Source organism: Entelurus aequoreus, linkage group LG05, assembly GCF_033978785.1.
Source record: "Entelurus aequoreus isolate RoL-2023_Sb linkage group LG05, RoL_Eaeq_v1.1, whole genome shotgun sequence".
Lineage (NCBI taxonomy): Eukaryota > Metazoa > Chordata > Actinopteri > Syngnathiformes > Syngnathidae > Entelurus > Entelurus aequoreus.
The window spans coordinates 20,426,438-20,441,306 of NC_084735.1; the positions used below are offsets into that span (position 1 = coordinate 20,426,438).

General features: G+C 40.5%; 1 protein-coding gene across 1 annotated transcript in view; it reads left to right on the top strand.

Moving 5' to 3' along the window:
• Nucleotides 1–14,869, top strand: part of eloa (elongin A) — a 36,674-nt gene that overhangs the window by 16,219 nt on the left and 5,586 nt on the right. The window contains exons 4-7 of the mRNA XM_062047364.1: nucleotides 925–1,418; nucleotides 4,264–4,610; nucleotides 8,399–8,510; nucleotides 8,704–8,856. Of these exons, the coding sequence (XP_061903348.1) occupies nucleotides 925–1,418; nucleotides 4,264–4,610; nucleotides 8,399–8,510; nucleotides 8,704–8,856 (1,106 nt within the window). The remainder of the gene's footprint in view (nucleotides 1–924; nucleotides 1,419–4,263; nucleotides 4,611–8,398; nucleotides 8,511–8,703; nucleotides 8,857–14,869) is intronic.

Here is a 14,869-nt window from a genome sequence, read left to right on the forward strand (position 1 = left end):
ACTTAGTTGTTTATTATTTTTGACCACATGTGGCAGTAATGACCATATCAAACAAAAGTCTGGAGCCATAGTCAGAGGAGTTTTCGAAGCGCAAAAATTAGGACTAAAGTGGTAAAGCTGTATTTTCACTTGCACTTGCACTATACATATATATTATTTATTAATAATTATTTTGAGTTTATTTTATTTTAACACTGCGTGTTCATTTATTTTTCATCAGTTTATACAAGTCCCTTCTTTTGCAGTATATTTGTTCAGTATTTATTTGAGTAATTAGCCTGACCTAAGGCTTGACAATAATATTTGTACTTTAACACATACTTTCATATCATTTGACAAGGTTTATCCAGTTATATAACTATTGTATAACATATATATCTATTGAATATGATTAAAGTCAAGAGTAAGATTAATAATTTGGTGTTATTATTTGAGTGGGCCCCCCACGACAGAGGGACCCGGAGGTAAAAATGTTAAGAACCCCTGATGTAGACCACATTGAAGTGTTTTAAATGTAGAAAAAAATCATAATATCACCCCTCTAATATTGAAAATAAAAAAAGACTTATTTTCAATAAAATCTTAACATTATAACGTGAATACAGGCGTTATAATGCCACCAAGTCAGCTGTTTCTGCATTTCTTGGCTTCTGATTGGACTAAATGTGCATGACAGCGAGACAATGCGTTTGGCCAGACTGTTTTAAACTAAACTTGTTTGGATGGAAATCGTTTTAACACCAGAGATGCGTTTTTTTTCAAGTGTTTGTGCAGACTTGGCCTTAGTTTGTTGACATGGAAAACAGATGTCCAGATGTCTTCTCCTATTTGTATATTTGCGATTAAATAACCGTGACGTTTTTAATCTTTGCATGCCTCGCCATGACATGCATTGTTGATGCTCACGTTTTTGTCCTGCCGCAGAAGCAGCAACAATCACGCCAAAGAGGCGCCGCGGTCACACTCTGGAGGCTCCCATGAGGCGATTCAAAGACGCCAGCGAGAGCCCTCCCCCGACGAGGACCAGGAGGAAGAGGAGGAACAATCCTACGTAGAAGAAGAGGACGAGGAGGATGAAGAGCGGGGCTACCACACCAACTACTCCCCCTCGCCACCGCAGCACGAGCAGTACAGCCCCCAGCGGCGAGGCGGCGACCAGTCCGACGAGTACGACAGCCCGCAGCCAGAACCAGAACCTAGCCCGCAGCCAGAACCAGAACCTAGCCCGCCTCCACGCCGAGTCGCCAAACACGCCAGGCCAGGCAAAGCCGACGGGACCCACCACCACGGCGAGCAACGCAGCGAGGCGAAGAAACGGAGCGCTGACAGGGAGCGGAGTCCGCCGCCTAAGTCGGCCAAACACAGCAGGAAGTCGCACGAGGGCAAGAGGGAGGAGGCCAGGAAGGGCGGCGATGACGGTGAGGGAAACATGGGCGCTCTAGCATCTTTGCAATCAGAATTTTTTGATTGGGGGGCCGCATTGGGTTAAAAAAATGTGGCCGAAAGCCGACTGCATGTAAAGTAACTATATATATATATATATATATATATATATATATATATATATATATATATATATATATATATATATATATATATATATATATATATATATATGTATATATATATGTATATATATATATATATATATGTATATATATATATATATGTATATATATATGTATATATATATATATATATATGTATATATATATATATATATATATATATATATATATATATATATATATATATACATATATATATATGTATATATATGTATATATATATGTATATATATATATATATATATATATATATATATATATATATATATATATATATATATATATATATATATATATATATATATATATACTACCGTTCAAAAGTTTGGGGTCACCCAAACAATTTTGTGGAATAGCCTTAATTTCTAATAAAAAGAATAGACTGTCGAGTTTCAGATGAAAGTTCTCTTTTTCTGGCCATTTTGAGCGTTTAATTGACCCCACAAATGTGATGCTCCAGAAACTCAATCTGCTCAAAGGAAGGTCAGTTTTGTAGCTTCTGTAACGAGCTAAACTGTTTTCAGATGTGTGAACATGATTGCACAAGGGTTTTCTAATCATCAATTAGCCTTCTGAGCCAATGAACAAACACATTGTACCATTAGAACACTGGAGTGATAGTTGCTGGAAATGGGACTCTATACACCCATGTAGATATTGCACCAAAAACCAGACATTTGCAGCTAGAATAGTCATTTACCACATTAGCAATGTATATAGTGTATTTATTTAAAGTTAAGACTAGTTTAAAGTTATCTTCATTGAAAAGTACAGTGCTTTTCCTTCAAAAATAAGGACATTTCAATGTGACCCCAAACTTTTGAACGGTAGTGTGTGTATATATATATATATATATATATATATATATATATATATATATATATACACAAACATACATGCACATATTATAATAATATAATGCAGGGGTCGGGAACCTTTTTCTTTGAGAGACCCATGGAAGCCAAATATTTTAAAATGTATTTCCGTGAGAGCCATATAATATTTTTTAACACTGAATACAACTAAATGCGTGCATTTTTAAGTAAGACCAACATTAGATTATAACACGTCTGTTATTCTTTTTAATATTTTTTTTATTCTGAACCTAACTAATAATGAATAAAATACTTCTTACCATTAATGCATTTATAATTTATAATTTAACATTTATAATTTAACATTTATAATGCGACTTCTTGAACAGGTGCGGTAGAAAACGGATGGATGGATTAAAATGCATGAGAATGTTTTATATTTTGAACGTTATTTTTAACACTGTGATTACCAGCGGAATTATTCAGTACTTATCCTGTTAAGCAATGTCAGCTAAGATTTATCTGAGCCACATGCAGTCATCAAAGAGCCACATCTGGCTCTAGAGCCATAGGTTCCCTACCCCTGCTTTAAACCATAACCAAGCATGCATCAATATAACTCTTGTCTCAAAGTAAGTGTACTGTCACCACCTGTCACATCACGACGTGACTTATTTTGAGTTTTTTTTACTGTTTTCCCGTGCGTAGAGTTTTAGTTCTTGTCTTGTGCTCCTATTTTGGTGGCTTTTCCGGTTTTGTCGGTATTTTCCTGCTGCAGTTTCATGTCGTCCTTTGAGCGATATTCCCCGCATGTACTTTGTTTTAGCAATCAAGAATATTTCAGTTCTTTTTATCCTTTGTGGGGACATTGTTGATTGCCATGTCATGTTCGGATGTACTTTGTGGACGCCGTCTTTGCTCCACAGTAAGTCTTTGCTGTCATCCAGCATTCTGTTTTTGTTTACTTTGTAGCCAGTTCAGTTATCGTTTCGTTCTGCATAGCCTTCCCTAAGCTTCAATGCCTTTTCTTAGGGGTACTCACCTTTTATTTATTTTTGGTTTAAGCATTAGACACCTTTTTACTTGCACACTGCCTCCCGCTTTTTCTGACATCTACAAAGCAATTAGCTACCGGCTGCCACATCATATGGAAGAGTATTAAACGGTTACGCTGCCGAGCTCTAGACAGCACCGACACTCAACAACAACACATCATTTGCAGACTATAATTACTGGTTTGCAAAAAATATTTTTAACCCAAATAGGTGAAATTAGATCATCTCCCACGGCACACCAGACTATCTCACGGCACACTAGTGTTTAGCATTTTTTTACCCATCATGCCTTGGATTTAAATAGGCGTAATATTGTATGGTGATTGGACATTTTTAATAATATTCACAAAGTTCAGTGAGCGGGTTTTGTTGTGTGACCATGTTTGTGGACTTTTTTATGCTGGTTGCATTTTTTTGTCTGCACCATGACTAAGGAAGGTTGTTTGGAATTGGGTCATATAAGTAAATGCTGTGTATGTAGCTACACAAAAGCACATTTCATGGTACTCACATTGTCCACATGATAGCGATGATTTGGCAACAAAACAGTCCGCTAGATATTTGCTTCCATTCATCCATTTTCTGCCACTTGTCCCTTTCGGGGTAAGATATTTAGATATGATATGGAAAAAAAAAAACCGCCCAGCCAGAGCGATAGGTTCCGCCTCACGGGCCAATTTGTAGACGCTGGCCGTAGTTTGGACACACCTGGTTTAAGTGCTTCGTTAGATGAACTGTGCTAGCAATGCTCCTACCTATAAGACTGTGGGGTAATAACAGTGTAACAGGTGAGCAAACTTTTCCTGCGTGTGTTTCTGTTTCCAGGGCAACCGCCACGCCCACAGAAGGACTCCCCCGCCGGCGAGGCGGCGGAGGACGATTTTGAGACTCCCACCATGTCTTTCGAGTCCTTCCTCACCTACGACGCTCCGGCGGCGTCTTCCTCCTCCGTCAAGAAGAAGAAAAAGAAGACGTCTTCCTCGTCCTCGCACAGTCGCCCTTCGCACGCTCCCGCCGCCTCCGCCCCGTCTTCCCGCCGCACGTCTCAGCACGCCTCCTCGTCCTCGTCTTCATCCTCCTCTTCCTCCAAAGCGAGCAAGACCAACGGCGCCGCGAGCACAAAGAAGTCTCACTCGAGGTCTGCCCCGGTTGCGCTGGAAAAACGCAGAAAGGTAAGAATTCCTGAAAGACGACTGAACCGATCAACGTTGAAATAGAACTCCATCGTTTGTACGCACTTTGGGAGTGGACAAAAGTATTGGGACACTCAAAGAAAGTACAAATGTGGAGGTTTCACTCTCCTGGGAGAGCTTCTAGTGTAGGGGTGTCACACTCATTTTTATTGAAGGCCACATTGCAATTATGACCGCCCTCAGAGGGACGCTTGTATCAGTGAATACATATAAAACATTTGTAAAACCGTCATTACACAATTTACATATGCATATCTTTTCCATTATCATATTTTTACGAAACAGATTGATGGGTAACTTGCTTTGAAATCGTAAGTCAAGGTAACAAAGTGCAGAACACATGCAATTGTACATTTTATGTACAAATTAGAGCAAATACATTTAGCCGGATGACAAAAAATGACATGGTGGGCCACATTATTAGATGTGGCAGTCCACAATATATGATGAGGCAGGCCAGATAAAATAAGTCTTGGCCAGATAAAGGGCCACATTAAATGACCTGACGGGCTACTTGGAATGACCTGACGGATGACAAAATTACATGGTGTGTCAATGTGTTGGGCCAGATAAAATAATGTGGCAAACCATGTTAAGTTATATGGCAGACCAGATAAAATAAGTGGTGGGTCACATAAATTAAGTTGACGGGCCTCTTTAAATTATTTGACGGACGACAAACTGACATGGTGGCGAAGTTAAATGTTCTAAGAGACCAGATAAAATGACGTAGTGGACCAGACAAAATAACGGGGCGAACCACATTAATTGACATGGCGGGCCAGATAAAATAAGCGGCCACTTTAAACGACGTGACGTAACGGGCCAGTTAATAATAATAATAATAATAATAATAGATTTTATTTGTAAAAAGCACTTTACATTGAGTAAACAACCTCAAAGTGCTACAGTGTATTAAAAAAAATAAAATTAAAAATAGAGATAATAAAAATAAAAAATAAATAAAACTAGAACAGCCAAATAGCTAAAACTAGTATGCATATATATATATAAAAAAAGGCCTTTTTTTTTAAAAGAAGGGTTTTTAAGCCTTTTTTTAAAAGCATCCACAGTCTGTGGTGCTCTCAGGTGGTCAGGGAGAGCATTCCACAGACTGGGAGCGGCGGAGCAGAAAGTCCGGTCTCCCATTGTTCGTAGCTTTGTCCTCGGAGGTTGGAGGAGGTTAGCTTGTCCTGGAGGTGTCATGTGGAGGAGGCAATTTGGACCAAAACTCACATCCCGATATATCTTGGCTGAATACGATATATATCGCAATATTTTTGTAGGAAAGGGAATTTAGAAAAAGTCAAACCCAAATATGCGTGTCAAGTTCTTTTATTGAAAGAAACACTTAACATTTTTAACATATTTTAACAAATTTGAAGTTTCATGCAAAGATGTTGTACATCCATCCATCCATTTTCTACCGCTTATTCCCAAAAATATTAAAAAGCCTTATAATATAAGAGTAGTAAAGTATAATCTGCAATCTTCTTTAAAACAAACCTTAAGCTATGCTAAAAACCTCAGCGAATAACAAAAACCCAAAAAACCAAAATATAAAATGAAGTCATTGGTTTAAGAGGACATTTTAAGCATCAGCAACAACTTAAAAATTATTTACTTTTAACAATAGTGTTTTTTTAGCTCATCGTTTTTAGACGACCATTGTTCCCTTAAAAATTAAAGCCAGGAACACCACGCTGCACCCTACATGATGCTGTGTAGCAGGTGCCAATATTGCCACGGCAGCTGAACACCCTTTCAGATTGTGTACATTTGTTGTGGCAGTAGTTGTGACTGGGAAGCTCATATAACGAGTTAATTATTTTCGGCAGATTTGTAAATCCGTTTTTTCATACAAATCAAATCAAACTTTCTTTATATAGCACTTTTCATACACAAGCAAGGGGCAAACACAAAGTGCTATACAAAAAAAAATAGAACAGAAAAAAACATATAAATACTACACTATTGACAGTAACAAAGCAAAAACAAAACATGACATGGCACTGAGGATCTGAGGGAAAAACACCACCTTTGAGGAGAATAACTAAAATGAATGCCATCTGAAAAAATAGTATAAACATTTGATAAAATATATGCAAAAATGTAATACAAACAATATAATTATTACATTAAGAAGTTAATAAAAACATAACATTGAGAAAATAATAGTAGTAATATTAATAATTAAGATAGAAAACAACACAATGAAATAATAAAAAAACATAACAGTAAAAAGCCTGATTAAAAAGGTGTGTCTTTAGCCTTTTTTTTTTAATTCAACGGTCCCTGCAGTCCTGCCGTTGCAACTGCTAACATATCTGTTTACACCAAGTTTGTATTTTGGCAGAAATGTCTTCATTATTTTCCAATGCATCCATCGCTCTCACGTTGTTGATTTGATAAAATCACACATTTTGCCCCGAGTGTTGCCCAGAGCTTGAATCAAACGGGCCCGATCGCTGGCAATACCGCTGAGGATTCTTTTTGCCTTGAGAGCAAAATCCGGGGAAAAAACGGGATGGGCAAGACGCCGGGAAAGTAGGACAAAATACGTGATTTCCCGGCAAATAGGGGAAGGTAGACAGGTGTGAGTCACACTCTCCTCGTACTGGAGTGTGTGTCAAGTGGGCGCGGCTCCGACCTCGCCTAACTCTGTGCGTGGAGGAGGAGGGACACATTAACACATTCAGGATTACATATAGCGGTATTGTCTCAAATACATCTCTCTTTCTAAAATATACCGGTATGAGTCGTGATATCGGTGTACGGCCCAGCCCTTCTTGGCGGACCAGATAAAATGAAATGACGGACGACAAAACTACAAACCCCGTTTCCATATGAGTTGGGGAATTGTGTTAGATGTAATTATAAACGAAATACAATGATTTGCAAATCATTTTCAACCCATATTCAGTTGAATATGCTACAAAGACAACATATTTGATGTTCAAACTGATAAACTTTTTTTTTTTTGCAAATAATCATTAGCTTTAGAATTTGATGCCAGCAACCCATGACAAAGAAGTTGGGAAAGGTGGCAATAAATACTGATAAAGTTGAGGAATGCTCATCAAACACTTATTTGGAACATCCCACAGGTGAACAGGCAAATTGGGAACAGGTGGGTGCCATGATTGGGTATAAAAGTAGATTCCATGAAATGCTCAGTCATTCACAAACAAGGATGGGGCGAGGGTCACCACTTCGTCAACAAATGCGTGAGCAAATTGTTGAACAGTTTAAGAAAAACCTTTCTCAACCAGCTATTGCAAGGAATTTAGGGATTTCACCATCTACGGTCCGTAATATCATCAAAGGGTTCAGAGAATCTGGAGAAATCACTGCACGTAAGCAGCTAAGCCTGTGACCTTCGATCCCTCAGGCTGTACTGCTTCAACCAGCGACTTAAGTGTGTAAAGGATATCACCACATGGGCTCAGGAACACTTCAGAAACCCACTGTCAGTAACTACAGTTGGTCGCTACATCTGTAAGTGCAAGTTAAAACTCTCCTATGCAAGGCGAAAACCGTTTATCAACAACACCCAGAAGCGCTGTCGGCTTCGCTGGGCCTGAGCTCATCTAAGATGGACTGATACAAAGTGGAAAAGTGTTCTGTGGTCTGACGGGTCCACATTTCAAATTGTTTTTGGAAACTGTGGACGTCGTGTCCTCCGGACCAAAGAGGAAAAGAACCATGCTCCAGAAGAGTTTGTCCAGTTCATCTGTCATTGAAGTGCAAATCGTTGCTCTGTGCAGGTGGTGGAACCTCTTCCGTCACTTCCCGAAATCCCTCTGCCGGACATCCAACCCAACTACAGACCTCTGCCCTCGATCGACATCACTCCGCTGTCCCCTCAGAGACGGAAAGGTAAGAGTGCAGCACGGCCCTTTCGGCTGTGTGTGCGTGTGTCGCAATCGTTTCCTGTTTTGGCCACCTCGTCATATCGCCTGGTGAGGAAGTGTGTTCTTTAGATTTGTATTTGTTTTGTTGTACGTTCCCACAGTCTGAAATGTCGGCCCACACCCCGGTGTTGATTCGGTCACTTCTTTTCTCCGCTCAGGTCCCGTCTTCAACGACGAAGAGGACTCTGGTTTCACGGGGAAGCGTTTCAACTCCAAGATGGTGGTCTACTCGGGGTCCAAGACCGCCTACTTGCCCAGGATGATGACGCTGTTTGAGCAGTGCATACGAGTGCTGCAGAACAACATCGATTGTGAGTGTGACCTCGTGTTAGCATCGAAGCTAAACAAGTCCCTTAGCAGGTACTCAACACTTGGCCAATTATAACGTGTCTGAGCCCACTTTGCACCTTAAAGGGGTCATATTATGATTTTTAATCTCAAACATTTCCTTACACCAGGGATTATTAATAGAGATGTCCGATAATGGCTTTTTTGCCGATATTCCGATATTGTCCAACTCTTAATTACCGATTCCGATATCAACCGATACCGATACATACAGTCGTGGAATAACACATTATTATGCCTAATTTTGTTGTGATGCCCCGCTGGATGCATTAAACAATGTAACAAGGTTTTCCAAAATAAATCAACTCAAGTTATGGAAAAAAATGCCAACATGGCACTGCCATATTTATTATTGAAGTCACAAAGTGCATTATTTTTTTTAACATGCCTCAAAACAGCAGCTTGGAATTTGGGACATGCTCTCCCTGAGAGAGCATGAGGAGGTTGGGGTGGGCGTGGTCGGGGGGGGGGCGGGGTAGAGGGTAGCGGTGGGTGTATATTGTAGCGTCCCGGAAGAGTTAGTGCTGCAAGGGGTTCTGGGTATTTGTGCTGTTGTGTTTATGTTGTGTTACGGTGCGGATGTTCTCCCGAAATGTGTTTGTCATTCTTGTTTGGTGTGGGTTCACAGTGTGGCGCATATTTGTAACAGTGTTAGAGTTGTTTATACGGCCACCCTCAGTGTGACCTGTATGGCTGTTGACCATACCTGTGTGTGTGAAAAGCCGTAGATATTATGTGATAGGGCCGGCACGCAAATGCAGTGCCTGTTAAGGCACGCCCCCAATATTGTTGTCTGGGTGGAAATTGGTAGAAATTCGGGAGAATGGTTGCCCCGGGAGATTTTCGGGAGGGGCACTGAAATTGGGGAGTCTCCCGGGAAAATCGGGAGGTTTGGCAAGTATGACTGGGAGACGCAACTGCTCTGTACTTCTCCCTACGTCCGTGTACCACTCCGTACAGAGGCATTTTAAAAAGTCATACATTTTACTTTTTGATACCGATACCGATAATCTCCGATATTACATTTTAAAGCATTTATCGGCCGATAATATCGGCAGTACGATATTATCGGACAGCTCTAGTTATTAACCTTTTTAACCTCGGGGCCCAACTTTTCCACTTACAGAGGGGCCCACTAAAATATTAAGACTGAATTCAATCGATCGCAACTGGACTGTTTGGTTTGTTTTAGAAGACGTTTCGCCTCCCATCTGAGTAGGCTTCATCAGTTTGTGCTCATAGACTTAGATTGGTCAGATCTAGTCTGGCGGCTGGTGCCAAAACCCAAATATTTATACTCCAAAACCAGGAAGGTGTGCCTGGGCAAGGATGGTTTTGCCCTGTCATAGTGAGAAAAACAACTGTTTTGATGCAAACGAGCAATCTTACTGTCAAAGCAAATGACAGTCGTCGAAGTGTAAATTCCCCTCGTTAGCATTCCAAAATAGTGGGAATTCCCCAAATTAGCATTCCATTCAGTTGGAAACAAATGGCATTGCGGTCACCTTAAATAAACCACCTAGGTAATTTAATAATGAATATGGTTCTTAACAAAACTGTCAGTGACATTAAAGTGCAGAATGAAAATACAGCTTTATCATTTTAGTCATAATTTTTGCGCTTAAGAAACTTTTCTATGAATATAACTTCTTCTGTTTGTTTAATATTGTCCTTACAGGTTGTCAATACAAGTGGTGGGAAAGTGTATTACTACTTATTACCACTGCAGCCCAAGCCCATACAGACCACAGCTGGGGGAAAAAATTTTGGCGACCCTCTAGGGCAGACCTGGGCAAATTAAGGCCCGCGTTAAGCTTTTCAATCTGGCTTGCCGGACATTCCCAAACAAAAATGTTTTAGATCTCTAAAGGCCTACTGAAATGAAATGTTCTTATTTAAACGGGGATAGCAGGTCCATTCTATGTGTCATACTTGATCATTTTGCGATATTGCCATATTTTTGCTGAAAGGATTTAGTAGAGAACGTCGACGATAAAGTTCGCAACTTTTGGTCGCTGATAAAAAAGCCTTGCCTGTACCGGAAGTAGCGTGACGTCACAGGTTGAAGAGCTCCTCACATCTGCACATTGTTCACACCAGCAGCGAGAGCGATTCGGACCGAGAAAGCGACGATTACCCCATTAATTTGAGCGAGGATGAAAGATTCGTGGATGAGGAAAGTGAGAGTTAAGGATTAGAGTGCAGTGCAGGACGCCAGGGTGTATCTTTTTTCGCTCTGACCGTAACTTAGGTAAAAGGGCTCATTGGATTCCACACTTTCTCCTTTTTCTATTGTGGATCACGGATTTGTATTTTAAACCACCTCGGATGCTATATCCTCTTGAAAATGAGAGTCGAGAACGCGAAATGGACATTCAGAGTGACTTTTATCTCCACGACAATACATCGGTGAAGCACTTTAGCTTCGGAGCTAACGTGATAGCATCGTGCTTAACTGCGGATAGAAACAGAAGAAATAAGCCCCTGACTGGAAGGTTAGACAGAAGATCAACAATACTACTATTACTTCTACTATCAGGAGACACCGAACCAAACCCTGGACCTGTAACCACACGGTTAATGCTGTCCATCCTGGCGAAGCCTTGCAATGCTGTTGCTAACGACACCATTGAAGCTAACTTAGCTACGGGACCTCGACAGAACTATGCTAAAAACATTAGCTCTCCACCTACGCCAGCCCTCATCTGCTCATCAACACCCGTGCTCACCTGCGTTCCAGCGATCGACGGCGCGACGAAGGACTTCACCCGATCATCGGTGCAGTCGGCGGCTAGCATCGGATAGCGCGTCTGCTATCCAACTCAAAGTCCTCCTGGTTGTGTTGCTGCAGCCGGCCGCTAATACACCGATCCCACCTACAGCTTCTTCTTTGCAGTCTCCATTGTTCATTAAACAAATTGCAAAAGATTCACCAACACAGATGTCCAGAATACTGTGGAATTTTTCGATGAAAACAGACGCTGTTTGTAGTGGGACACAATGGTGTCCCAATACTTCCGTTCAATCCGTAACGTCACACGCAAACGCCATCATACATAGACGTTTTCAGCCGGATATTTCCCGGGAAATTTAAAATTGCACTTTATAAGTTAACCCGGCCGTATTGGCATGTGTTGCAATGTTAAGATTTCATCATTGATATATAAACTATCAGACTGCGTGGTCTGTAGTAGTGGCTTTCAGTAGGCCTTTAAGATGGAAACTGTAGCTACCATTATGATGTGCAGTGATGTCTTTAAATGACCGTAAGTCTTGAACTATACAAAGTATTTCAATGGTTGGAATCTGCGCTTTTGCATGATATACTAGTTACTATGGTAATCTAAGTCACTGCAGCTCAGACGAGGCACCAAGCAGGGTGGGTGGGGAGCGTTTCCACAGAGTGTTTCCAGACCGGCCAGCCTGAAATACAGGTTTCAGGGACAGACGCGATAAGAGATTTTTAGCACAAAGTTCTAAAGCTTATTGATATATCAGATGTATCAGATTGTAGGTGGGGTTTTTTTACCCTTCGCGTTCATATTTCGCTGTGTTTGTTGCATTTTTGTTGCGTTTAGCTTGATTTTAAAATATGTGGCTGGAGAGGGGGTGTGACGCTCATATGTTGTCAATATTCAGTGTTTTATCCTTCATAGTTAATATAGAAAATCCCACATTCTTTATTTTCATGTACATTCTGGATGTCTCATTCAGTCAAAACATTTACAATTCCATTCAATTTTTTCAGGCGGTCTGTCATAACGTTTTTAGCATTCAATCAGATATTGTTTTGAGGTTTTGTATTAATGTTCTTAAAAGTAGATATACGGCCCCCAGACACATTTCCTTATCTAAATTTGGCCCCCGAGTCAAAATAATTGCCCAGGCCTGCTCTAGGGGGCAATAGTGCTTACCCAAAGTCAAGTTGAAAAAACGTACCCGGCCATTTGGACCAAACGGACAACTGTCCATCACTGACTCACTATAATATTGATCATGGTTATTATACAGGTTACGGAACGTAGATGAAGTATTGTTGACAGTTTTTGGATGCGTTTTTAAAGTGAGAGACGCAGAATTGATTGATTCTGGAACGGCGTGGCGAAGTTGGTAGAGTGGCCGGGCCAGCAATCGGAGGGTTGCTGGTTACTGGGGTTCAATCCCCACCTTCTACCATCCTAGTCACGCCCGTTGTGTCCTTGAGCAAGACACTTCACCCTTGCTCCTGATGGCTGCTGGTTAGCGCCTTGCATGGCAGCTCCCGCCATCAGTGTGTGAATGGGTGAATGTGGAAATACTGTCAAAGCGCTTTGAGTACCTTGAAGGTAGAAAAGCGCTATACAAGTATAACCCATTTATCATTTATTATCATTTATTCCATTAGCTGCATTGCGAGCCACCAAGAACGAGACGATTTTTATATGTTAGAAAGCGGAAAAAAAACAACTTTTGTCTTCTTGTCTCTAATTATGACCGTGATCGATAGGTACGATTCCCAAAAACGGTAGAAAATGGATGGATATAACTTTTCATCAGATTATAATCCCCTCAGCTATCAAGGCAGAAAGGAAAGGAACTGTCAACACCAGCATAAAAAACAAAAAATAGTAAAATCACACTGAAAACTTAACAATAAGCTCTTAAAATGAAGGTGCAACAATAAAGAATATGTAAGAAATGCTTAATAAAGTGTAAGAAAATAGTGCAAAGTGTGAAAATGTAAACATAGGGAAACCCGAGAATAACTATTTTCTGCAAGTTTAGTGCCAGGAAGTTACAGCAGTGCTCTAAAGGGTGAGCGCATCATTTACAGACCACATTATTCTGACTAATGTCTGTTAAAAAAGAAATCCCCAAAAACTTGCCATACTTTCGAGTTGACTTTTCCTCTTTTATCCACACTTTCTTCATTTTAACTTTCTCTTCTCACTCCATGCAAAGAATCAACCGCGAGACAACAAGATGGTGCAACCAAACTTGATCATTGATACTGTTACCTGATTGGCTCAGTGATCACTTCCGTTGCTCGGTAACCAGAGAGCGAGTGCCTTGGTTCATGCAATCAACCTTGCTTCGCAACTTCCGCTTTCCTTCGAAAAAAGGATCCAACATTTAATGGAACACATTTTTTATTGTTAGCCGTTACGTGTCTATCGTGATATATACTTGCAGAGGTCTCTATGGAGATATCCGCTGAAGTTACAGGTTGTTACAAGATTGTTTTATAAATACCTCCATGGTTTAAATTCACAGTCGTGGTCAAAAGTTTACGTCCACTTGTAAAGAACATAATGTCATGGCTGCCTTGAGTTTCCAATCATTTCTACAACTCTTATTTTTTTGTGATAGAGTGATTGGAGCACATACTTGTTGGTCACAAAACAACATTCATGAAGTTTGGTTCTTTTATGAATTTATTATGGGTCTACTGAAAATGTGAGCAATTCTGCTGGGTCAATCAATCAATCAATCAATGTTTATTTATATAGCCCTAAATCACAAGTGTCTCAAAGGGCTGTCAAAAGTATACATACAGCAACGTTAATATTTGGTTACATGTCTCTTGGCAAGTTTCACTGCAATAAGGCGCTTTTGGTGGCCATCCACAAGCTTCTGCTTCAATTTTTGACCACTCCTCTTGACAAAATTGGTGCAGTTCAGCTAAATTTGTTGGTTTTCTGACATGGACTTGTTTCTTCAGCATTGTCCACACGTTTAAGTCAGGAATTTGGGAAGGCCATTCTAAAACCTTACTTCTAGCCTGATTTAGCCATTCCTTTACCACTTTTGACCTGTGTTTGGGGTAGGGGTGTAACGGTACGTGTATTTGTATTGAACCGTTTCGGTACGGGGGTTCCGGTTCGGTTCGGAGGTGTACCAAACGAGTTTCCACACGAACATATTAAGTAGCGTAAACAATGCACACTGAGGCACAGCACACGGCATGCTAGCAGCTAACGGGCTAGGATAGACTGA